Here is a 25,018-nt window from a genome sequence, read left to right on the forward strand (position 1 = left end):
CTTAGATAATTGGATGTGCATACTGTCACCTAATGGCTACTGAACTTAACATCTGCTATTTAAATTTTATAAAGATCTTCAAATATACTAAGCACCTAGAGGGTTCAAAACTGCCAGTGGCCAAGAAGAGCAGACCATTTATCGCCCCTATTAAGGGCAAAGTTGTGGTTTGAAGTTCCAAAAAACAGTGTAAGTGGTAATATCGCAGTCAAAAGCCTCAGCTATGAGGAGTTTATCTTAAGTTCCTAGCTTCTTCAGTTTCAAAGAATCAAACCTCAAAACAAGAATTAATGCTGCCATCTGAAGAACTAGACTAAAAAACTGATGCTGTAACATAAAACTTTTAAATCAAGTTATTACAGGCTTTCTGAATGCAAATAAAATTTGCTTAAGTGATACAAGCAGCAGATAGCATATATGGTTACCACTCAAAAAACCCACTCTTATTCATTCCTAAGTCTATTTGTGTCATTTTATTTTTTCCTGTGAGGGTGGTAAGACACTGGAACAGATTGTCCAGGGAAGTTGTGGAACCGCTCAAAGCCAGCTTGGATGCAGCTCTGAGCAACCTGATCCAGTGGAAGGTGTCCCTGCTCACACAGGGGGGTGGCAATTGGATGATCTTTAAGGTCTCTTCTAACTCTAACCACTCTATGATTCTATGAATTTTAGCAGCAAATTTGCAAATTGCTTACTTCATACAAAGTCTGGTACCAAACAGCATCTAGAAAAAAATATTATGGACAAATTAAAATCAATACTATTGGCATTTTTTTTTGAACCACCATAACATATCCTAAAATAACAGTGTAACAAACTATAATGTGATCTTATACATATACCCAGATAAGACTCACAGGGCTAGGAGTTAATTTCAACTGCCTTTGAGAAACTTCCTGTCCAAACAAGATAGCTCAAATATCTCTTATTGACAATAAAAAAATAGCATCTTTCTTACTGAAGCTAAGAAAAGACATTAGCTTTTCTTTGCTTTTAGATTCAGGACAGATATATGTACCAAAGACTCATAAACTCATGATTACTGTAACAGAGTATATCCTTCTTTTCACTGATTGGAATCATGCTCATCCTCTCCTATTTCCTGTTTCTCCTTTGAGTGTGGCATGAAAGAAAAGAGGTTTTGTAAACAACTTGCTCTCAATAAACAACCAATTACTTTAAATAGTGCTAGAAACACAAAAAAGATTGACAGGAAGAAGATCCAATTAAACCATCTTCATGATAAAGAGAAACTCTCCCTATTCCAACCCAACTCCCTTGTCATTTGCTTAATATTCAGAAATCAACAAAAAACCCAAAGGGGGAAGCTTGGAAAAACTAAAAAGTTTATACTTACAAAAGCAAAAAACACAAAAGCGAAAGGACTCAAGCCAACCACTTCTGTTGTATTAAATCATACAAACACAATTTTTCCATAGCTTAAAGTTAATGCTCAGAACGTCAAGGAGGGTATTTGCAGAAGGGAAACATTTAGGAAGACAAGAACACTTTCTCTCCTGACTTGTCAGATTTGTTTTGCACATTTCTAAAATTAAAATAAGAGTTTATCAAGCAAGAAAAAAAGCAGATGTAAAAGACACACTTCACAGCTTGTGACTATAAACTGCAGCATAATCTACTATCATCTATAGTAAAAGAACACAGGAATGACTGGACTGTACCCCAAGCTGCTAGCTTGTATTTTAGCCATACTGAAAACAAGTCAAGAAGAAACAGAACATTATGTACAGAAGGTTATTGACTTGTAAAGGGGGTGACAGAATAATTTAGATTCTCAATGGGAATTACATGCATAATTGGAAACAAATAGGAACATGGTTATCACAAGTGCAAAGTAGCACTCCAGGATAGAGGACAATCACGTGGCAGTAGTTTCACTGCACGCTGCATTTAGCACTGTAATTTGAGTCCTGTGGGTACCAATGGTGAGATCGCTTTTGAGCAAGCTAACACAACTAAAGCACCCAAGGTGGTTTAATGACTGCAATAGCACCAAGATAGTATTTTTCCATGTTGGCATCAAAGCAAGAACAAACTATTGATTCTTAGTAACAAACAAAAGTGCTTAACACTGAGAGGGATAAAAAAATAAAAAAAGACAGCTTCTGACAGAAATTTTGAAATTATGCTTTGAACCCTGCCTACCCCATCCTCTCCAAAATGTATCTTGTGCACAAATCAAATCAATTACTCAGTGTTTTCAGCCTATAGTTACCAAGACTTGTATTATGTCTAGCAGCACAAATGATACAAAAACTTATTTTCTTTGCTCAGTACTCATAGGTATTATCTGAAGAACAGGGTGAAGAAGTATAAAAGATTACTCACAATAGTATATAAGAATTTAATTGCTCACAGTATTAGATGTATGCCTCACATGCAAAGTCTTGAGGGTCCCTTCCTGGTGGACACCAAGTGGAACATGAATGAACAATGTGCTCTTTTAGCAAAAACAGGTAGTGATACCTTGGGCTTCATTAGGAGGAGTTTTGCCAGCAGGTCAAGAGATGCTTCCCCGCTCCTCAGCACTAATGAGGCCAAACCTGGAGTACTGTGTCCAGTTCTGGGCTCCATTGTACAAGAGAGACATGGACATAGTAGAGAGTCCAGCAAGAGAATACTGAGATAATTAAGGGACTGGAGCATCTTTCCTATGAGAAAAGGCTGCGAGAGCTGGGACTGTGCAAACTAGAGAAGCCTCAGTGGGATGTCATCAATGTATTTAAGAACCTGAAGGGAAGGTACAAAGGTGAAGGAGTCATCCTCTTTTCAGTGGTGCCCAGTGAATCACAAACTGAGACACAGGAGGTTCCGTCTGAATATTAGGACTGAGCATTGGCAGAGGTGGCCCAGAGAGGTTGGGGAGTCTCCCTTCTGTGGAGACACTAAAAAGCTTCCTATACACCTATACAACTGGCTCTAGGTGGCCCTACTTGAGCAGGCAGTCTAGACGAGATGACCTGCAACAGTCCCTTCTAATCTCAACCATTCTATGACATTAAAATACTAATCTAAATATAAGGAGATTATTAATTGGTTTAAGATTACCATAAATTAACTGTAGAATTACTCACATGATGACCCACAGATCGAAGGAATTAACAGCAATAAAGCGATAAAGCATTGTTACAATGCAACCTGCATTATTCAGTAAGGAAGAGCAAAAGCACACTATCTGTCTAATCATAAATTATAAGCTCTAAATTATAAGCTCATCTGTCTGAAGAACAAATAATGTGAAACATACTGACTTGAATGAGAACAATTATTACATCACTGCTAACAATTTGTGGGATCGTGGTAGATATATAGCTCAACATAATCTTTGTGCTACACTCAGGCCAAATGAATGGATGAAAATTCTCAAGATACAAACATCAGACTAAGAAAACAAAAGGGTCACACTATCAATATTTCAGGCTCTGGTAACTGCAGAATGATATAGGGTATTCCAGCACTTTCCCACCACATGCATAGCAAAATAAGAATTTCAGTTGGTTTTGGAATGAAATCCTGCACTTCTTGAAGAAGTAATTTTCTTCTTCCAAAACAAACAGCATCACAAAGTATTCCTTCCTTTAAAAGATGGCCATTTGCAACAGTTCTTTGTTGCAAGAACCTAACTTAGACATAACAGATAAATTCATCATCTGTCACAGGAGTACACACAACTAAAATAATCTTAGTTAATTAGAAGAAAGCAGAGTTTTGAAATTTATTTCAGAGAATCTCGATAATATTAAGTAAAACAATCATATCTGGCAGCTGTGGTCTCAAGTTGATAGCTGTTATTTTTCTAAGATCCTGCTTGTTTCCCCTAAGCTTCCCCCACCTCCCATTCCTAGAATAATCTCTTTCCTACTCATATTGGAAACAAAACACTGGTCTGGAAGGAAGTGTGCTGCTTCTGTTTATTACAGAGAAATGACAGGGGAAAGCTGGAGAAATGGATATGCAGGATGAAAACATTATTGTATCAAGAATGCTTTTGCTATAGTACAATTGATACCATTGTCTATCACACAATCATCATAAAATCATAATTTCAAATCAGTGTATCAGAACTTGAGGGGGGAAAAAATATCAAACAACTGCAGATAAGTTGCAGTTAAGATAAGTTGCAAAAGATAAAGGGGAAGGCTGAGTTCTTTTAAATGGTACTTACACCAAGAGCTGCTTGGTAGGTAACTTCAGATGGGAAGGTAAATGAAGGCCCTGTTGTGACTGGACTGCTAGGAGGTGGAGTCACAATGAGCCCCGTAGTACCAATATGAACCTGTCAAAGAAAAAAAAAACAAAACGTAACATAACAGCAGCGTCAGTTCTGAGAAGTTTAATAAGAGCTAGTTTGACACAGCTGTAAGCTTCATGGTCATAATCACTGTACTTGTCTGCCAGTAACTTTAGACTAGACAAACAGGATTGGATGAGAACGCTCACTTTTTTTTTGTCCCCTGACGTTTCAGAAACTTTGGAGCAGTGTGAAACACACTTTTAGCAATGTCAGTTTCCTTCTTTTCCACAAAAGTTTGTCACTTTTGTTTACATCTTCCAGAATGTAATCTCTATGTGAAACACAATAGTTCACAAACTACTGTAGCTTGTAACAAGAAATTTTGAAGAAACAGATTAACAAATAAAAAAAGCCATATACATATTTCTGTTTGTCACAATCAAATTCATATGGTACTGTAGAGAGAACCACAAGTCCTCAGGTGTCGCCAATAATGAACTGGGAGCTTAGGCCCAGCTGTGCCCAATAATTAGGGCCTGCCCCAGCCGGAAATGGGCGGGGCTGAAGGGCAAAATAAAAGGCATGCTCCCAGAAGCAGAAGAATAGAAGAGATGAAGATGCCTGAGGAGAGGGATGGCCAGAGATCTCCGGAGAAGAGCCGTGTCCCTCAGAGAAAGAAGGCTCGCTGTAACATCTGGTGGAGAATGCGGGCAACAACAGCAGCCGTGAACGCTGAGGTATTATAAAGAGCTCTACATGACCACGTTGGTTGCAGGAAGCTCTACAAAGCCAGGCTTAAATGCAGAAGGCGATATAAAGAGCTTCAAAATACGCAACCACGTCAGATGGAGCCACTACGTTGGTGCGGGACGCTCTATAAAGAGCTCCAAATACGCAACCACGAGTGAAGCTCCACAAGGCCAGGCTTAAATGCTGAAGGCGGTGTGTAGAACTCGGAGTAAAAGCCCAGCACGGCAAGACAACAGCCCGGAATGGCGAGCCAGGCAGGAGAGAAGAATGAGGCTCGAAAGGCGCAGCGAGTTGGCGCGCGGAACTCAAACCCAAGGAATGCTGAAGCTGAAGCGGAGCTCTGAGTGCGCATCAAGTCAGTGCGGTCCTGAAACGGAGCCTCCCAGGGACACGCGATAGTGCGGTCCTGAAACGGGGCCCTAGGGACACGCGATAAGACTGGTGCGCTGAATGCTCGGAGAAGCCTCTGCATGGCCAGGCATTCCGAGGTGGCGAGTACCAGCGAAAGCTGAGCTGGTGTTTTGAGACCTCATCTCCTGCTGATAACAAAGGCTAAAGCGGCGCAAAAAAGCCGGTAAGAGCCCGAATTTTCCCCCCACAAAGGCAAAGAAAGTTGTAAAATTAAGAAAATGATGAAAAAATAATGAAATGTTTAAAAATGTTTGTAAATTATTAAGAATGTGAGGCCGTAAATTATTGTGAAATGAAATATTTGAAAAAGTAATGAAATGTTTGAATGAAATGTTTAAATGAATTTTAAATTTTTTCAACAAACAACAAAAAGGGGGGAAATGTAGAGAGAACCACAAGTCCTCAGGTGTCGCTGATAATGAACTGGGAGCTTAGGCCCAGCTGTGCCCAATAATTAGGGCCTGCCCCAGCCAGAAATGGGCGGGGCTGAAGGGCAAAATAAAAGGCATGCTCCCAGAAGCAGAAGAAGAGAAGAGATGAAGACGCCTGAGGAGAGGGACGGCCAGAGATCTCCGGAGAAGAGCCGTGTCCCCCAGAGAAAGAAGGCTCGCCGTAACATGGTACATTTCTGGAATTAATGTAATTCTAAAGTTGAATTTACTTTCTACTTACATGCACTTTATGGATATTCAGTATTACATTGAATTAAAAACAAAACCAAGAAATGAAATCACTCCAGTTTCTAGTTTTCACAGTTGAATAAAAATCTCTATGGCATTTAAGAAATTAAGAACTGTGAAAAAAATTAGGTTAAAAGATCAGAAGTATTTGCTATCATTGTATAACTAATCTAGTTTAATGTTCTCCAGTAGTGGGACTGGTGTAATCTGTGTGAAGTTCAACAAGACCAAGTGTAAGGTTCTGCACCTGGGTCAATGCAATCCCATGCATGAATACAGGTTAGGAGGAGAAAAGATTGGTATAGTCCTGAGGAGCAGGACTTGGATGATGGTGGACCAGAAACTTAACATGAGCTGTCAATGTACACCTGCAGCCTAGAAAGCCAACCATGTCCTGGGCTGCACCAAAAGAATCAGACACATCAGAGGGATGTGATTCTCCCCCTCTACTCTGCTCTTGTGAGACCCCCACCTGGAGTACTGTGTCCAGCTCTAGATTCCCCTATAGAAGGGCACAGAGCTCCCGGAACATGTCCAGAGGAGAGCCATTAATACAGTCAGAGGATTGGAGCACCTCCCCTATGAAGGCTAAAGAAGTTGGGGCCTTTCAATATATGAAGGGGGCCTACAAGAAAGTTGAGGTAGGGCTTTTTACATGGGTGTGTAGTGAGAGGACAAGGGGAAATGTTTTAAAACTTGAAGAGGGGAGAGTTAGGTTAGACATTGGGAAGCAACTCTTTCTTGTGAGAGTGGTGAGGCTTTGGAACAGATTGTCCAGGGAAGTTGTGGGAGCTCCATACCTGGAACCATTCAAAGCCAGGTTGGATGCAACTATGAGCAACCTGGGCTAGTGGAAGGTGTCCCTGCCCATGCAGGGGGCTTGGAACATGGATGATCATTAGGTCCCATGCAACCCTAGCCATTCTGTGATTCTATGATAAATGCTTTCATTTATATTTATTTCAAAATTGTATTAATATTAACTAGGTATAGTTAATAGTATGAAGAAAGTAATCTGACAAGATCAGCAACCACTATAGTTATTAAAAAAAAAGAATACACACATTATTGATATTTTATTTTGTGTAAGTTACCTGAGAAGGAGCACTACAGGAAAGCCCGGTCAGCTCACTTATGCGGGCTGCTGCGGTTGGGTTGCTGGAGCTGATGAGGACGGGAGGACTGATTTCCATTGAGTGGCGATTCTGAGAAGACTGTGAAGACTTGTTGGACATAGTGAGGGAGGTAAAAGAGTGTCGTTTTTTGGTGTTTTTCTTGGTATCAGTGTGCTTTTGGGTTGAATTGTTGTGGGCTGCCCCAGAGGTACCTTCACCAGAGTCAACAGCAGAACCTGAGGGCTTATCCAATTCTATCAGCTGTTTTGCTGCTGTGTTGAACTACAAAAGAAAGTCACAAATTAGCATTTCTTTATTTGCAAAAAAAAAAGTCAACTGAATTATTAAAAAAATAATTTTCCTTTTATTCATAATGTAACAGACTTTAAACTATGCAGCTTAAAACTGTCACATACTGATTTAGTCTACAAAATCAGTCATGTCTACACCTTTGCATGTGAACTCGTGATGACATTCCTCCTAGTATCCCTTGCACATATTTTATGCACTTACCTTTAACACTACCAGTACAAAAAACAGGCTTCTTAAATGCAGATTTAAGAACATAGCAAGACAGACTTAAAATCCAGCTATATCAGTATACTGCCTGAGAGCCAGTTATACATGCTTAAGACCAACTTCAGCTGGGGAGTTGGACTAGATGATCTCTAGATGTCTCTAATAAATTTTTGTTGAGAAATAATCTATTTATAATATGAAATAATCTATTTGTTAATTTGGTACAACAATTTTAAAATTTATATTTTAAATGCAAAAAATCCTTTCTTTCCAATGAAGAAATATGGAATCCCACACATGTTCTTACAGTGAAATGTGAGCTATGTAAGAGGGGAAAAAGAGCAACTAAAAAAAAACACCCTACATTTTTCACAGTTTATTCCCAGAAAGTCTTATTTATATTTTGGAGTTACTGAAAGATAATGTCAGAATTCTGATTTATTCATAAACTCAAGTAATGTCAGCACCAGTTTTCTGAACAAGTTAACTAAAGTTAGTATGTACCACTAAATACAAATATTGTCACTTCAGTAAGTGTAGCCAATTATGAAGAAGGGAAAAATGTTTTCTGAAGAACAGTAGGGTGAAACAATGAAGATAGTTACCAGAGAAGTGCTATTTCTACTCTTCAGCTTTTTTTCTTTTTATTAAGGTCTTGGCAGACAAAACGATCAAAAAGTAGAAGAAAGTTCCCATCATTTTTTTATCTCATTCTTCTGAGTTAGCATTGTTAAGTCTAATCTCTTTTTTTCCTAAACACTTTAAAGAACTTTAGATCACACAATTTAACAGTGACAGAGAAAGTTTAACGTAGCAAGTACCAATCCAATCTAAAATATATAGACACACACACAAAATACTTACGTTTTGAAACAATCTGTTTGGTACAGGAGGAGATGCTAATAAAACCCCCCAACCTGACATGCTAGGTAGATAAAATCTTAAGTTCTCAAATGTCACACTAACTAATTAATGCAAGTAGTATAAAATCACAGTCAACTTCAAATTCTACTACACTGAACATTTTAGATCCTTTGGGGGTTTCTTCCTACATTTCTATATGACTACTTAAAAGCAAAGCTAGAGGATGTGGACCAATACAGAGGTGTTTCCCAGTTATATTAACTTGGGAAAACAAAAGCTGTCATTATTTCCTACTGACGTTTTGAGCAAAAAGCAGATTCTTTTCCCTGATTTTAATTTTTCTATTCTGGGAGCTTGTATTTTCCTATTTGTTCTGTATGAGTGCAGAAAATTTGGAAAAATGTATATACTTTTTAGATTTGGATTGTGTTTACTAAGTATTAAACCACATCAAACATCAAATTTGGGGTCTTTCTAAAAAATATCTATTGTACCCAAAACTGTACTCTACATAGAAAAGTCAAAATACTATTTATTTAGTTCTGATTACAGAGATAAACATGTTATGAACTTAATCATACAGTTTGTAGACTCATTGCATTTTATTTTACCACTGTGCAAAAACCTGCTTCACCTACTTTTAAGGCAAGCCAACTGATATTCCATCAGTCAAAATTCTAGTAATTTAGATATATTCATAAGGTCTTACTCTTGTAAAACTGGAGAGATCATTTGGTGTTAGCATTTCTTAGAAAATAAAACTCAATTTTTTGCAATGTTTTGCATTATTTCGTTTACACTTTCAGGTAGAATAATTACTCCCCAGTGCTATGCATCTACAGATGAAGATAACATTTTGTGATGCATTAATAAACAACATTTTTAATGGAAACATTATTAGAATTCCTTTCAAAATGTTTTCTGTCTTAGCTTTTATTGCCGCCACAGATTTAGTAAGTGAAAGTAATATAAAAGAATAGATCAGACTAGCAATCATTCAATCATAACATGCATAATCATTTCTTCATGGACTTCAAGATATTTTAAGTTTATCCTGTGACTGCATTGTGACATCCCAAGTATCAGACCTGCACTACAGAGTAAACATTTTAAAGTTAATGAGTTCAAAAAATCTCCAGTAAATGCAGCTACTAGTTCACACTTAAAATTAACTAATTAATTAATTAATAAAAAGGATGTGGACTGCACATCCTTTTTTTACAAGGCAAAGATACATCTGACATGACAAAAACAGGCAATGATTACAGAATCACAAAGTATAACTAAAAAAACCATGTAAAAAATTACATCAAAAAAATTAATTACAAACGTTTTGATAGACTTGTTTGTATCAACTGTGCATATTTTCTGGAACAACCGTTATATAACCTCAGAAAATAGGTATTTCAAAATTCAAACAATGTTTTCTGCCTATCTCACTCCTCTTTACCACCACACGTGTTTTGGTTTAGTATATTCTGAAAAAAACTCACCTAACTGATCTGAAGTATCTCTTTGGGTATTATTTATCATTCTAGATTTGCCGTGCTACATTAATGGGGATTTGCAAGTGCATACACAAGTGTTTGTGCCTGTTCTAAAAAGGCTAAGGGAAGATACATTTTTGTAATTGGTGGAATTTGTCTGAAAACATCAACAATGAAAGACATCTTGTGACTGAATATAATTTTTACATAACTTTCGTCAAGAGTTTACCTCCATTTTGCAAACTTTCACAGAGATGGAAATGGAGTTATTAGCTAAATAGTTAGCCTAACTGGCAGCCCTAGGAAAAGTCTTTTTCTAACTTAGCTAGGTTAAGTGATTTAGTTTTAAAAAGCACCACAGAAACTTTTACTGGCTGAACTGAAGGGGCAGTTAACTGCAAGAAGCTAGGAATGAATAGCCAGGGGCAAGAACTTCTTAACTTGGTTTTTAAAATCTTGAACTGAAGCCAGAATTGCACTAAGAAGCCTGAAACCCTTTTGGTTTTGATTTTTTAAGTCGTGAACATTCCTATAAACAGATATAGAGATCCTTACATCATCCTATAAAGCTGAACATACCTATTTTCTTTTTTAAAAATACGTATTTTAAGTTGGTTGAACACAATCACTTTTTTGAAAGTTTCCACCTCATCAGGGCATTCAGAAATTGAATTATACCAGACGATCCTTAGTATGGTTGCACATTTCTCTTGTGACCTGAGATACATATTTCTCATCCAACATGAAATGTGAAAATGCTTTTTTTTTTTTATTGTTCTGCCTCATTTGTTGAAACAAAATCTCTCCAGTGGGAGAAGTACCAAGATCACAAAAAGACAAACACTATTCCAAACCTCTGTATCTTTGTTAATGCAATTTTTAATTATTATTGCTGCTGTAAACACTGTTCTAAATCACCTGTATCTTTCTATATAGAAGATAGAGATTGCAACTCCTGAAAGGTTGGGGAAACTTTCTCAATTGCTACCTCTCATTGTAAACTGTCATATCACCTACAAGAAATGCAGGGAGATACATAACATAAGTGTTTTTAATATAAAAGCCAAAGCTTTACCTGCTTAGCAGCAGCCTGTCTTCCTAGCTGTGATAATTAGGCTTTGAGAGGCAGGTATTAGGGACAGTGCAAAGTTTAGTATTTCTGTGACTTGCTGATTGCTTTAATTTTGCAGTTAAATGTGGTTTGTGATTGACTGCATGGCTCCAGTACTCAGAATTAAACACAGTGACTGCCTACAAGTACTTCCACTCCGATTCCATTCAACAAAAACAGGTATCAAATAGCTAAGTAAAAATCACTGGTTCAGTTGCTGAGGTAATTAGGTTTCTCAAATTAAGCATATGTATCTTAGATTATTCTAGGTCTAATGCTATTTATATCTCAGTTAATTTAGAATCAATACTAGTGCTGATTGTTAACTATTATTATTTTAGAAAATGAAAGACACAGAGGGCACAAACTTACTGAGGGCCCAACTTTACTTACCTCTACATATGAAATTGGAAATATTCCTATCTTGTCAGCCAGCATTCCTTCTGCCCAGTTTTCATCCACACGGCGAATTACAGTCAGAACATCATCCTGTGTGAACATGCAGTGATTTTGTCTCCAGGCTCTAATTAAACTTCTAATTTAATTCCCCTCCATAATGCACAGGTAATGCGCAAGTAATCAGAGATGGTTGGACACGGACAAGAACCACAGAGAAGGCACTTTATAATAGGAATATGCCCCTTCTGGGGTTGAATTCAGTTCCAGATGTTCCTTTCTGTTTTGTCAGAGTTCAGCTATCTGTTCATACTCATCTCAGCCACCAGGCTTCGTCCTTAGTGCCTTAATCCCCGTTGTGTTCAGTCAGTGGCATTCATCAGCCCCACCTCTAAGTACTTGGCATTAACCAACAGAATTGCAATCTTTTTCCTTTTCAACTGACTCATTACCTAATCTTCCCTAGATGTGGGAAGATGTGTACTACTCAAGTACTTAAGAATACTGGTAAGTGATACAATTTCTTTCACAGCTACAAGGAGCAGTTGATACGGTTTTGAGAATGTAACATTAAAAAAATGCCCATTAAACATTGCTTGCTTATACTTAAAGATGTAATTTTTCCATATGCAAATTAGAACACTGGAAAATATATATGCTTACTCAAGCCAGACAACTGCAGATTTTACTAAAACACAACAGCATGCCAACAAGCTAAGAAAAATATGCCAGCTAATGCAAATCATCCTTAACAGTATTGCTGTTCTGTTGTAACAACTATTGTCTGCTTACATCTTAATATCTTGGCAGTTGGACTTGATGATCCTAGAGGTTTATTCCAACCTTAATGATTCCATGATCTTTTCCTTTTAGAATTTTAGCCATCCTTTCAGTTTTTAATATGCATGACTTTTAGTAAAAGTCATGAGTTCACATTTCATCTTGCAACATGTCAATGCAATTTGATCAAGAATAAGAAAAATGAAGAACAGATGATTCCTGCTAAAACTCTGTATCATTGTGTGCCTTGAAAGACAAGAAATTAATTACAATAGAAGCACTAAAGGAAGAAACATTTTAAAATATTTTCCTAACTAAACACAAAACTGTCTTAACTCCATCAATTTAAAACAAGTCTTTCATTAAAAGATGGAACACTTCTGTTCATAACAGGTTATTTCTCATAAATTAAGAACATTACTACTGCAATTATGGAAAACTTTATTCTCAAAAATAAATTCTCAGAGAAATTATATGTAATTTAGGAAGAGAAGGAAAGCAATACTAATCAGCATTGAAGAAATGCCTACAGAGTTGCTTGCCCCTTGTGCCTCTTATTTGTACAGCTCCATTAAAAAATTGCAGAAAAGACTACAGAACAGTCTTACTATTTCTTATTCTAGTGAATGAAATTATTAAAATAAAATAATGTTTTTATTCCAGTTTTACCTTTGCAAATGGCAAACAGTCTTTATCTGCTTCCTTGTCTTTTACTTCAAAGTCATAAAGTGCTATGCACTGAGGCGGAGGTTGAGGTAAAGGTTTAATAATCTGAACAAAATTGGTAGGAAAAAAGCCGTGGATGCCATTGACTTCTCCATGATACCAATTTTCATCCACCTGTCGACGCAAAATGATGATGTCTCCTTTACTGAATTTAAGATCTCCAGGTTCTTTTCCCTCGTAGTTATACAACGCTTTGGCACATGGTAACTGAGGTACACCCTAAGGAAGTAAAAAAGTAAATAAATAAAAAAAATCACTAGAACTAAATTAGTATTACTTAACAGAAGTTATATTACATTCTTTGGGAGATCACGAATGAAGCTGTATACAACTGCAAAGTAAAATTATACATAATATTTTATTGCAATGATTCTACTGATTTTACCCAACTATGTAGTAAGAGCTTTAGTTCTAGATAGTATTGACATCTCCCTAAAGCTCATCATTTTCAGTAATCACTAGATGTAAGAGAGTGTACTTTAACCCCCACATACTAATTCACTGGGGTTAAACATAAAAATTCCCAACAAACAAACTGACAAAGTATCCTGACCACTTGAGAGATCTGACAGAAAAATGCTGTAAGAAAACACAGCACTAGAATAAAAAATTTTCTGTAAGACCTTTAAGGTATATTTTCCTGCCTGACTTTCTTATTATTTTCCTCACTTTATTAATTCCACAGGCACGGAATGGTAAGGATGAGGACATAAGGGGGGTATTTTCTAGCTTGAAAAACAAATCTCACTTTATTAAAGGCAAGATATTTCATCCTGGACCAACTTTTTTCATTTAATTGATTTAATAAATAAACAATTTTATTTAATAAATAATTTAATAAATAATTCTTAAAAGAATTACTGGAAAAAAATCTGTTGAAGCCTTATATCTTTGGGTTGTCCTAGATTCTTCTGTAATATCTGAAAACTATAGGCCATTGATGCTGCTGTTGAATGAACATCAGAAGGATTACAATATAATACGGTGTTATCCCCCCTTATATTCACTGAAGGTATTATTTTTCTAACTGCTTAGTCCATATTTTGCAAGAGTGAACCATAAAACTCTACAACCCAAGCACTACAGCTACTGCCTTCAAATCTCTTTTCTCTCAAATTTTAAATAAGTAGAGGGAACTCGCACTTTTAATGATGCAAACAGCAGTACCCTGCATTACTAAAGATAGTCTTTCCATAGCAAAGACAGCATTTATGGTCAAGTAGAGCACAGTGTTTCACAGATAACTTATTATTTTACTATTAATCACTACATCTACCCCATAGTATGTCTCTCCTCTCAAGTCTTCTATCATCTAAGACTGTGAACTGGAGTTGCACTTGCAATATCATGAGAAACACACACATGCAAGGAAATTTTTAGAAGGAATTACAACTTTGAGTCTGACACACTAATGAGAAGACAGAGTCCTTGATAATTTATTTCACATTTAACACTGAAAATTGTGTTTATCAATATAATTAATTTTGCTTGGGCATCTTTGATTTTTGTGTATGATTTTGTAAACAAAGTAATGTTTGGATGTATACACTTCTCTACCAAATGGTCAAAATAAAATCATATGTACATACATAGGCACAGGTAACTATAATATACATATGAATGTAGGAAGATTACAGTTCATTTTATTTCATCTGGGATGGGTACTAAAACTATTACACTTGCAGGATTTACACAATTGTTCAGAAAAACTGCTGATCTTCAGACTTAAGCAAAGAATATTTGACTTCACAAGCAATATTTGACTATCCCAACTGTATAAATCCGGATAGAAGAAAAGACAAAGATATCAACTAAAGAACTTGTGGGCCTCAACTGACTGAGGGGGAAATTCATAACCACAATAAAATAAATTTTTTAAAAGTATGTAGTGTTTAGTCCTATGTGCTCTGTTCAGAGTAAACAGAATGAAGCAAGAAGTCAGTGTAGATGTAGCTGGGACAAGTGCAGAGAGAAAACTTGGAGGGAGAGGCCTGATTGGAATAAAAAAGAAACACACTTCTACACAAGAAAGGAAACACTACTTGCCTATCCCTTTCCATTCCAGGAACAAACCAACAAACCAAAAGAATTACAGCCCTTCAACAAAGCCAAAGAATTACTTGGTAGAAAAAGGGCCCCAAGCAATTATGGCTACTGCAAGGCATAAGCATCTCTTGCACTGGAGGGAACAGCTGGAATTCTCAAAGGAATCACCTGGTTGTCCTGGAAAGAAGTTTTGTATGTGCCTGTACTGAGGAAGAACATTAAGATCAGCTGTGTGTATTTAATACAGTTTGAAGAAAATATCTTTTTTAAAACAAAAACCAAAACAAACCAGGAGTACCAGTATAGCAGATCACATCAAATTGACTAACCTCATCAATTAGTCAATCTTTTGATTGTTAGAACTTGATATTGCACTGAAATGTTTTATCACAGAACCTTCCATGAACAAGTCTTCATTCAGAAATACAAACATCTGCTTATCATCTGTTTATATTTTATAGGAAGTTCCTCTCATAGTGTACAGGTTGAGTTTCTGCAAACCTTGTTTCCCATGCTACATAAACACGGTTCCATAATTTTGAGCAGAACAAAGTTCAACAAAATAAACACTTACTTATTAGTCAGACTGCCAGGAATTGAATAAAAATGGTTAAATTACCTGGAAGAGAAGTAAAAAGAATGCCTTCTCCTTCTGTCCCAGAGGGAGGATGAAGCGAGAAGAAGTGAGTGTGATGGCAGAACTATTCTCAGGATTATGGTATCAAAGGCCCTGGAGCATCATGTTCACATTCCTGAGCAACCTGGGAACTGCAGCTCATGGCTGATGCCTTCCAGGCCATTGCAGCTGGCAGCACTGGGCAGCTTCAGCCCCCCCCTTCTCCCCCTCTGCCTGCTCACCAGAAGAGAAGGCCATGAGGACATGCTGAGCTGGAGTTTACATTTCATTCCGTGTCTCTCACTTGGCTAAACATGAAAGGACGGCTTTGGAAGAAAAACTTTGCAGCCTACCCTTTGGCTTACAGCTGCCATCTACCCCTGCCAGCTCCTTGAGAAAGCAACAAAAAAACCCAAGACCCAGATAAAAATCAATTTAGAAAATTAAAATATAAAACTCAGACTCCACACAAGTTAGGTTTCTTAGAATTGTTTTCTCAGTTCTTATATAAACACATTTGGACTTCTAATGCTACAGCTGATATACAAACTATTTAAATTAATTTTTTGTTAAGGCATAGATATACATACATTTTACATGCCAGATTCCTTTAAAGAAAAGAGCATTAGAAATGTATCATGACAGCAAAACAAGTGGCTTAATAAGAATATGAAAAAATGTATATGCATATCTGTAAGGCTCAGGTCCCTCAGATTTCTTCCCCCAACCCAGAATGTGCAGAATTCACTTACAATTTCTCTCTTTGAATTTATATTTTGTCTTCAGTCATCTTATTTTGAACTTTACTCTTAGCTTTTTTTTTTTAAGGGACAATATGCAACTGTATGAATTTTTCATGAGCTAAAGCCAAGAGAAACTTAAGTCTGCACAGAAACACGAGCTCTGATTTCCTTTTAAAAAGGAGTTTCTGTGGCAGGAGCCCAAATGTAAATATGCTTACACTGGCATAAAGCAGCATTCATTGTGTAACTTAACAACATTTGGAGAACTAGCCTATGCTAAAGTAGCAAAAATAGTAAATCACCTCCCAAGAAAATGAATAGAACAGATACTGGGTCATCTGCATCCTTGTTTCCTTCCAAGGCTTCCCGGCTGCGGTGCTGCTCGTGGTCACTTTTCCAAGCAAACGTGGTATTCCCTGTTATCCAGCTGTGCAACCAAAATGTGTCCTGGGCTTCCCTGTGAATCAGTTGAATTTACCAAAAATATCTATGCTGACTTTACCTGTTCAAGGATCTCAGACACTGATTGTTTTCAAGAAGCAGGGAAGATGCCTTTTTACAGATGAACAGACAAAGATTCCTGAAACTGTCAACAGGAACAACCAAAGCGCTATCAGACCCCCAAAAAGCTGATCTGCTCAGACACCTCAGCAACAGTTTTTGAGTCTAACTTTTCTAACTAACTTTTGTCTTTCTTTACAGATTATCTGAAAACAACTGATAAGTTACTGCCATTTTGATTCATATTATAAGAGGATCTTTAATAATCATCAATTACTTGCAATTTTCTTACAGGTAAAGACAGAGAAATTATTGTTCTTCATGTGCCTCTTTATTTTCTTTCCATTAAGTTCCTAAATCAAAACAACAGTCAACCTAATAACTAGGACAAGATGAGAAACTACTATGAAAAACCTCAAATAACACAGTAAGTCTAATGCAACAGAGGTGCTTTTACCAGCTTAACTTTTTTTCTCAGAGAACCAATACTGTAAGACATAGCTGGTTGGCAACAAAAGTTGCCTTTACTTAAAGAAAGCAGCTTCTTAATATGCTGCAGTCAACTTGCTTGCAACACAGATTTGGGTTGAGAGAGGTCTTTATGCATACACTCTCTAGTAGGTACAGATATACCCAAGATTTCCTCAACAGAATTCTAGTCACCAGAGCCTTCTGAATGACAGTACTGTCTCTTTGGATCTTAGAGTTTGTTCTCTTTTATACTGTTGCCTTCTTGATTCAAATCTTTCAGTAGCATCCGTTTATTGCTTTTATTTTAATGTGTACTTTTGAATTCTTGCCTTCTTTGGCCCTTACCAAGCTTTTCAATTCTACATGCAAGTACATTCCATTTTGCACCTATAGTTTTTTCATGTGTTTCATCCTGCTGGCATCAATACCTTAAGTCTTAATTTAAAGCCATCTGATCTGTCTAATTTAATTTCTTTGTTTCAGCTTCTGTTGCTCTTTCTGCACCTTCATTTAAGTTTTCACATATTTTGAGACACAGAGCTTCACTGAAGACCTTAAACTGCTTACATTGAAGGATGTGTTTCCTTCCTTCAGTAGGACTTCCTTACAAAGGAAGGAAACATGCTCCCTAGTCAAGCTATAGGTCCACTGCTGTCACCTGAACACAGTAAATACTCAGTTTTGCAGAACACACCAATGTAGAGATCCTAAGATTTGAAACTGAGTCTCCCTATTTCTCCAAGCTCCGTAAAAAGTATTTAAATAATCCAAGAAGAATATCAAAAGCTGGGTCCCTGCATTTATTTTTCTCATATAAGGAACAATACAAATGAGGTCAGACTTGCTTAAAGAATGGCTAATGCAAATATTATTTATCTGTATCTGATACTAAATTGTTAGTGGAATCGATTTTACATACTTCCACCATGAGAATTATCTGGTAAGACTGCAGAGGTACAAATCAAGTGCAATCATCCATGCAAATGAAATTATTTCTGGTTAAAATCCTTCTGAGGTTCCTGCTATCTGAATGATAACAGTGTAAGGTATTTTAATGTTAGGAGGCTGTATCAAGCTACCAGTATGTAGTAAGAACCAAAACCAAACCTCTGTATCATCTGAAGTGGACTACTCTTGTTCTACTGAATACAGTGAAACAGTATTTATTCCTTGCAAGTTCAGCAGACGAAGAAAGTGAGCAATGTTAGGGTTGGTAAGTATAATAATTTCTACTAGTATCTAAAGTTGTACTAAATCTCATTTTTCTCAGCACACAAAAAAACAAAGAAGCATGACTTAAAACAGTAAAAACAATTTAATCATTTTGAAATGCTGTATTCACATCATGGTAAGTCGCACCTTGGTACAGTTTTTTATTTTAATAAAAGTAGAAGTCGCGCATTGATAGGAAACCAGCCAGGTTACCCTGATTAAGGAGACCAGCTTTGAAACCTGTCTGTAAATAACTTAACCATGACCTATATAACAATAATAATTTTGAAAAAAGATTACTGTGGAAAAAAATAGGATGCAGGATAAAACCCACAATTAACCCAACATCTTTCTTATAGTTTTGGAAAAGCTGAACTGTGATCAGAAAAAATTTTATGTACTTGATAAATTAAGAAATGGGATTATATTTTCACAATTATTTAATGTAATAGTGTTAAAATGTATTGAGTAGATCTGCAAAGTTTTTCTGCTACCAGCTAACAATCACGGATTATAGTAAATTTTCTCTAATGCTGATACATGGTAAGTAGCTCTCAATACAACTGTGTGACATAAATTCCCATGTTTCAGCCACCTAATACAGGTTGAAATGCCAAACACTCCAGGAGCCCTTTGTCTGACTCTTTCGAGGACTTCACCAGTTAACTTTCCTCACGATAACTTCACAGCACAGGCTCAGAGAAAACCTGTATTTTGTAAAAGAAGGCTGGATCCCCTCCTCATTTAAACAATTTTTACGTATTCTTTTGAGGTAAACTATCAATTTTGACCTAGTTAAAGTAGACAGCTTATGGAAGTCCTTTCTGCTTCCTCTGTCTCAATAGCTTTTAGAAGAAAACATTTTGGCATTTGTCCCATGTCATGAAATAAATATAAGGTTGCTTAATGTAAGTACGAGCAACTCTCTCCCACAAAGTTGTTTTGAAATTAAAAGCTGGGATACAGGAGAATGAAAGGAATTTTTAAATGTTGCCTTAAGGCCTAAGCAATCAGAATAACAACATGGAAGGTTAGAAAGGGACCTTTACAAAGCTTTCCAAAAGCACTTTTCCATGGCCCTTTCTCTTCCATACTTGTGTTTTTGAAAACTTTTTTCCAAACGAAAAAACAAGTGTCTTCAGAATGCTGCCTTCTTCCATTTGTCTATCTCAAATGCAAATATCTCAGCTACTTATTTTGCTGAGGTTTGCTAAGTAAAGAAAAATTAAAAAACTTTCCACTAAACTAAGCTCTCAAAATAAATAAATAAGGTAAATAAAGGTAAGTAAAAAATAAGAAAAAAGAGAAGAAAACAATCCTATTCTGCACACTGCATGTCCCCAGATATTTTAACTGCATGTACCTAGAGGTTAAAACTGCTTCTTTCCATAGGCAAAAAAAAGAAGTGTGAGGAAAAGAAGGAAAAACTGAGAAAGTAAATTTAAGGATGCAGAGGAGAATCTGGGTCTGTGTTCCCACTGATTTAAAAAGAAAAGCCAGAATTATTGAATGGTTTGTGTTGAAAGTGACCTTAAAGATCATTTAGTTCCAACCCCTCCCACTGGACCAGATTGCTTAAAGCTTCAAACTATTTGAAGTCCTTAAAGCCCTTCTGCCTCATCGTTTATTAAAAACACATTCTGCTTTGAAAAATCCAGATCCTTGTAAGAATCTAAACAAAATTTTGAAGTGTGCACTATGCATAGCCAAGTTGTTCATACACAATACTTATTTCCAAAAGCAAGGATTTTCTTTTAAGATCTGCTCTTATAAGCTGTGTTACCAACATCACAGGGCACTTGGAAAATACTATCCCCATTGGTTTTCTCTTGATATGATATGACTCACCAGCCTGTTATGTCTCCACCAAACTTAAATTCTCTTGTTCTAGTGCCATTTTAAAGCAGTGTGGATTTCCTTATCTCTTCAAGCACATCAAGTTGATACGCAGTGTAAGTTCATTCCACCCCACTTAAGCTCTCCTATCAGTGTATTTTCCAAAGTATTCTGTTTTCATGTAGTATCACCTATGACTTGTGAGAGCAGTATACTTACATACTCCAGGAAGAAGGGAAAAGAAAGACACCCACTCTTTTTGGCAAGCATATGTCTAGAGCAGCAGTACAACCATGAGAATGGGTAGTGGGACTTGAGAGCAGGCAGATCAACAATAAGTGCTTTTGAAAGTTTTGCTTTTTCTCTACAGACACCTATAGAAGTGCAAGAAAGTTACCTTACAGGTATTAAGTTTATCTTTTTAAAGATCACTTTGCAAAATGGAAAACAGATGCAGTAGATTACTGATCCACTGCTGCACTTTTATTTTTCTAGCCTGCTTGATAGAAGTGACTTATCTTTATAATCATACAGCAGATTTTTTGGGGGGGAGTTGCAGGTGGGGGGAAAGAAGAGAAACAAAAGCGAATCAGGAAAATGTAGCAAGAGAAGAGAAAAACAAAAAAATAATCACGTAGGATAAAGTATATGAAGATCAAGAACCTGTCTGTCAAACACCTAGTAAAAGACTTAAAAATAAAATGTCTCATGTAGTTTGCTATGATACGTACCACTGAAGCTCAGAATACAGAACTGTTTGTGTGTTCAAAATACCTAATTGCTAGGTACTTCTGTGTTCAGCCAGAAGCCTCATCTTGCCTAGTCACCCAGTAAATGCCTTTTATAACTATCCACTCCCCAACCAAAATCTTTTACAGGAAGTGGGACAACTTCCCTGTGCCAATACAGATCCTCAGATGTCACTTGCTTTTTTTGCTTGTTTATTATCCAAACATAAAAATCTCAAAACCCTCTGAAAACTACCAAAATACACACCATATCTGAGAGTTACATTCTTACCCTGAATTCATTCTTACCTATCGTGTTAGCTCTCCCTTTTAATTCTTCATTTTAGTTTCCACATAAAATAGAAACCACCCATCTTTGGCATCCTTTTGTTGTTGCCAAAATACATACTTATCCTTCTAATGCACCTGAAATGTATGTTGCCTGTCAAAAGCTGTATGTGCAATTACTTAAACACTCAAATAATTAATCCCAAGCAAGATGTGTGCCACTTTGAGTTCTGAGTCTGGATTAAACAGAAATTTTCAGGTAGTTTCAGGTAAACTCTGAATCTTTCCCAGTGGCTTAGTGGGAGACAGTTAGAGATGCCACAGACCTTTACATACCCTTCCACAAACAAAGCATCAATAACTGCAACTGTTTTAATTTGAAACCTGCTCCACTAACTAAACTCCCATCTAAACGTCATACGACTTTTATGAGTCACCAGAAGAAAAATTAAATTAAACAAAACATTCAAAACCCAACATCTTTCTGTAATCTATATATTCAGTATGGCAGACATACTGTATATGACATCTGGTGAATATTTCTACAGCATATGTAGCGGCTAACAAAGATATAGGGGCACAGGCAGAAATCTTGGGTAAAGGAACCATCTTGCAAGGCTAACAAACACCTCCCTTTGTGTAATACAGGCTTTTTTTTTTTTTTTTTTAAGACAAAACATCACTGCATTAGAAAGAAATAAAAGGAATTTTACATAACCCAAGAGGGTATTGCTAACACCTAGAAAAGATGCTGCTATTAACATGCTACATTAGGCTGTGCTATGCTGGAGTAGAGGTAAGAAACAAAACAGAAATACCTATAATGTCTACCAGTCTTAGCACAGCTGATCAGAACACATCTTCTCTTTCGTTTTTGCATTAAATCTTATCAACCAATATTGGAAAAGTAGATCTATTTTACTGACCACATTTAAAATTCTCTCACAAATTTGCACTTTATACAACCACTTCACAAAACACATTGTGTGCTTACTTTGAAAAAAAAAGTTAATCTGCTTACTGCAGAAGACTGGAACACTTGGTTTATCACGGAAGCACTGAAACACAGAAGGCCCTGTCTCTACTTCAGGGAGCTGTTATTTTAACACAAGTATCAAAAGCTTCAGAGGGTTTCCCAACAATGAAAAAATTTAGGAGTAATTGTATTGTTCTAAAGGTTTTTACACTTGGAATATGAACATAAACAAGCCTCCCTCACTATGATGTGAAAATGAGTATGTTTACCTGTTGCACTGAGAAAAAGAGAGGGAACTCCAGGTGAGAAGACAGATTGAAAAAGAAAATAATGAAAAGAATAAATGAGAAATGAGATTGCCAAGAGCAAACTCTCACTGTACTTTGAAGGTGAGGAGTTTGAACATGATATAGAAGGAGCAAAGCCAGCAAACGACTCTGAACAAAGGAATGACTTTGGTAAGATTACTCTCGGTGAGATGAGCATGAAGAAATATTCCTTTAATCTCTCAAATACTTTGCTGCCAAAAATTGGGCAATGGGAAAACACAGAGTTGCAAATGAAGAGATTGATGCATTTTTGAAGAAAATCTACCCTCCCCTCCACCAAAGCAGTGCAAGGTCTAAAATCAAAATGACTCCTGCCAATTCTATTTCAAAAAAGCAAGTAAACACACATATCTCTCCTATCTGAATTTCATTTTTAAAATCTGAGATAGTCACAGAGAAAAATTTTTCACTGTGAGGACACTCAGACATTACAATGGTCTCCGAGGGGAAGTAGGGGATTCCCCCACTATTGAAAGTTTTAAGTCTCAGCTTGACAGGGTGCTGGGACATATAATATAAAAAATAATATTAGAAGGGTTGGATCACATGATCCTTGAGATTCCTTCCGTCTTGACATTCTATGATTCCACTGCCTGTAGATAAAGTGTTTTTAGATTTCTTTTCCATCGCTTCCACAGCTTTGTAAACCTCCAGGTACTTGTCCAACATTCTGGATGAACACAACACCACTGTCACACATCCTTCCTAAGTATTTACTACAAACTCTTGCCAGGATTTGGAGGGACTTCTGCTATGCTTGTTTCAGGACAGGTAGTGTGTCCTCCTTGCCCGGAAATCACCTCAGTGCCTTGAAGTTCTTTTGGAATCAATCCTTTAATATCCTGACTTCAATCAGACCCTTGCATATTGCAGAAAATAAAAGGTGCTAATTTTAGCTGTCACTGCATTACCTGGTTTGGGTCAGGACAGACCTGATTTTCTGTCTCGTAATTTTGCTTTCATCTAAGTTTCTCATAAGTGGCTACACTTGCTGAAATTAACAGCAAGTTTCTCAGTCAGTGTCTGCTTCTAGGACTGATAATGCTCAACGTTTATAGTTACAGATAGAGACTGGTATGCAGACCAAGGACACTGCTCAGTACTGAGAAACATCTTATGCTCTGGAAAGAGAAAAGGAATAAAGAGGTCACAACTGCAACCCTCCAGTAGGGAGGACTGGACAAGACAAGTGACCAAAATTGAGCTGAGTATTCCATCCCATACGCGTCACACATGGTATAAATTTGAGGGATCATGAGGGTCAAACCCCTTCTTCCTTCCTTCAGCTTTCGTCTTCACCCTTCTTCCCCTGTCCCTGTTTGCTTCAGCACCCTAGGAGGATCCCATCCGTTTGTCTGCCTGTGGTCCTGATCCATGCCATCCTGAACCTGTGCCTCCAGCTCCCGACTGCTGCTGACTCCAGGAGTCCAGCCTGGACTTTGCCAGGCTGCCCTGCAGCCTCCGTGGTGATGTGAGAGTTATTGGGGGAAAGGAAGGAGGAGAATGTGATATAATTTTTCTGTATATTTGTATGTATTTTTTTCTTTTTATTTTTTATCATTACTCTTTCATTAAAGCTGTGTAAAGTTTCCAACCCATAACTCTCTTTCCCTTATTCTCTCTCCTTTCTTTATAAGGGAGAGGGATTAATAGAAAGCATCTGTCATTTGGTTAATTGCCAGCCCAGCCTTAAACCCTAACACATAGTATATACAAATACACGTCCTGTATGCACAGAGTAAACGAAAAACTTCAAATACTATTAATTTTTACTTAGCCTTAAATTTTTTGTGTCTCAAAGCTTCCTGAACTATCATTTTTTCTCCCAAAACATTTTTATGGTATGCTACTTGAAACATCTTGTTGGTTTTTATAAAAAGCAATTTACCCTAGCTCAAAACATGCATTTTTTTCCAAGATAAGTGTTCCTGTATATATATATATATGTGTATATGAAATATGTTCCTGTTATTATAATGAAAGAGCTGAGTGAGCTAGAATGCTACATCAACATTTATCTCTTCTGCAGTGACTATCTGGAGTTTGCACCTCCCAGTTATTTCAGTCTGACTGGGTAAGTAGACAAACAGCCTGGTGCAAATAAGCTGTCTGTGTAGCACTGTTAGAACAGGCTTGACCCCATAATGCCTAAAGAGTACTATGCAGTATTTCACATTG

General features: G+C 36.9%; 1 protein-coding gene across 4 annotated transcripts in view; it reads right to left on the reverse strand.

Annotated features, from left to right (window-relative positions):
• SH3RF1 (SH3 domain containing ring finger 1) overlaps nt 1–25,018 on the reverse strand; it is an 82,471-nt gene that overhangs the window by 18,544 nt on the left and 38,909 nt on the right. For all 4 annotated transcript variants that reach the window (XM_071743143.1, XM_071743144.1, XM_071743146.1 and 1 more), the window contains exons 3-6: nt 13,038–13,313; nt 11,586–11,681; nt 7,191–7,493; nt 4,187–4,297 (exon numbers count right to left, since the gene is read on the reverse strand). In XM_071743143.1, the coding sequence (XP_071599244.1) occupies nt 4,187–4,297; nt 7,191–7,493; nt 11,586–11,681; nt 13,038–13,313 (786 nt within the window). The remainder of the gene's footprint in view (nt 1–4,186; nt 4,298–7,190; nt 7,494–11,585; nt 11,682–13,037; nt 13,314–25,018) is intronic.

The sequence above is a fragment of the Heliangelus exortis genome, chromosome 4, assembly GCF_036169615.1.
Source record: "Heliangelus exortis chromosome 4, bHelExo1.hap1, whole genome shotgun sequence".
Taxonomy (NCBI): Eukaryota; Metazoa; Chordata; class Aves; order Apodiformes; family Trochilidae; genus Heliangelus; species Heliangelus exortis.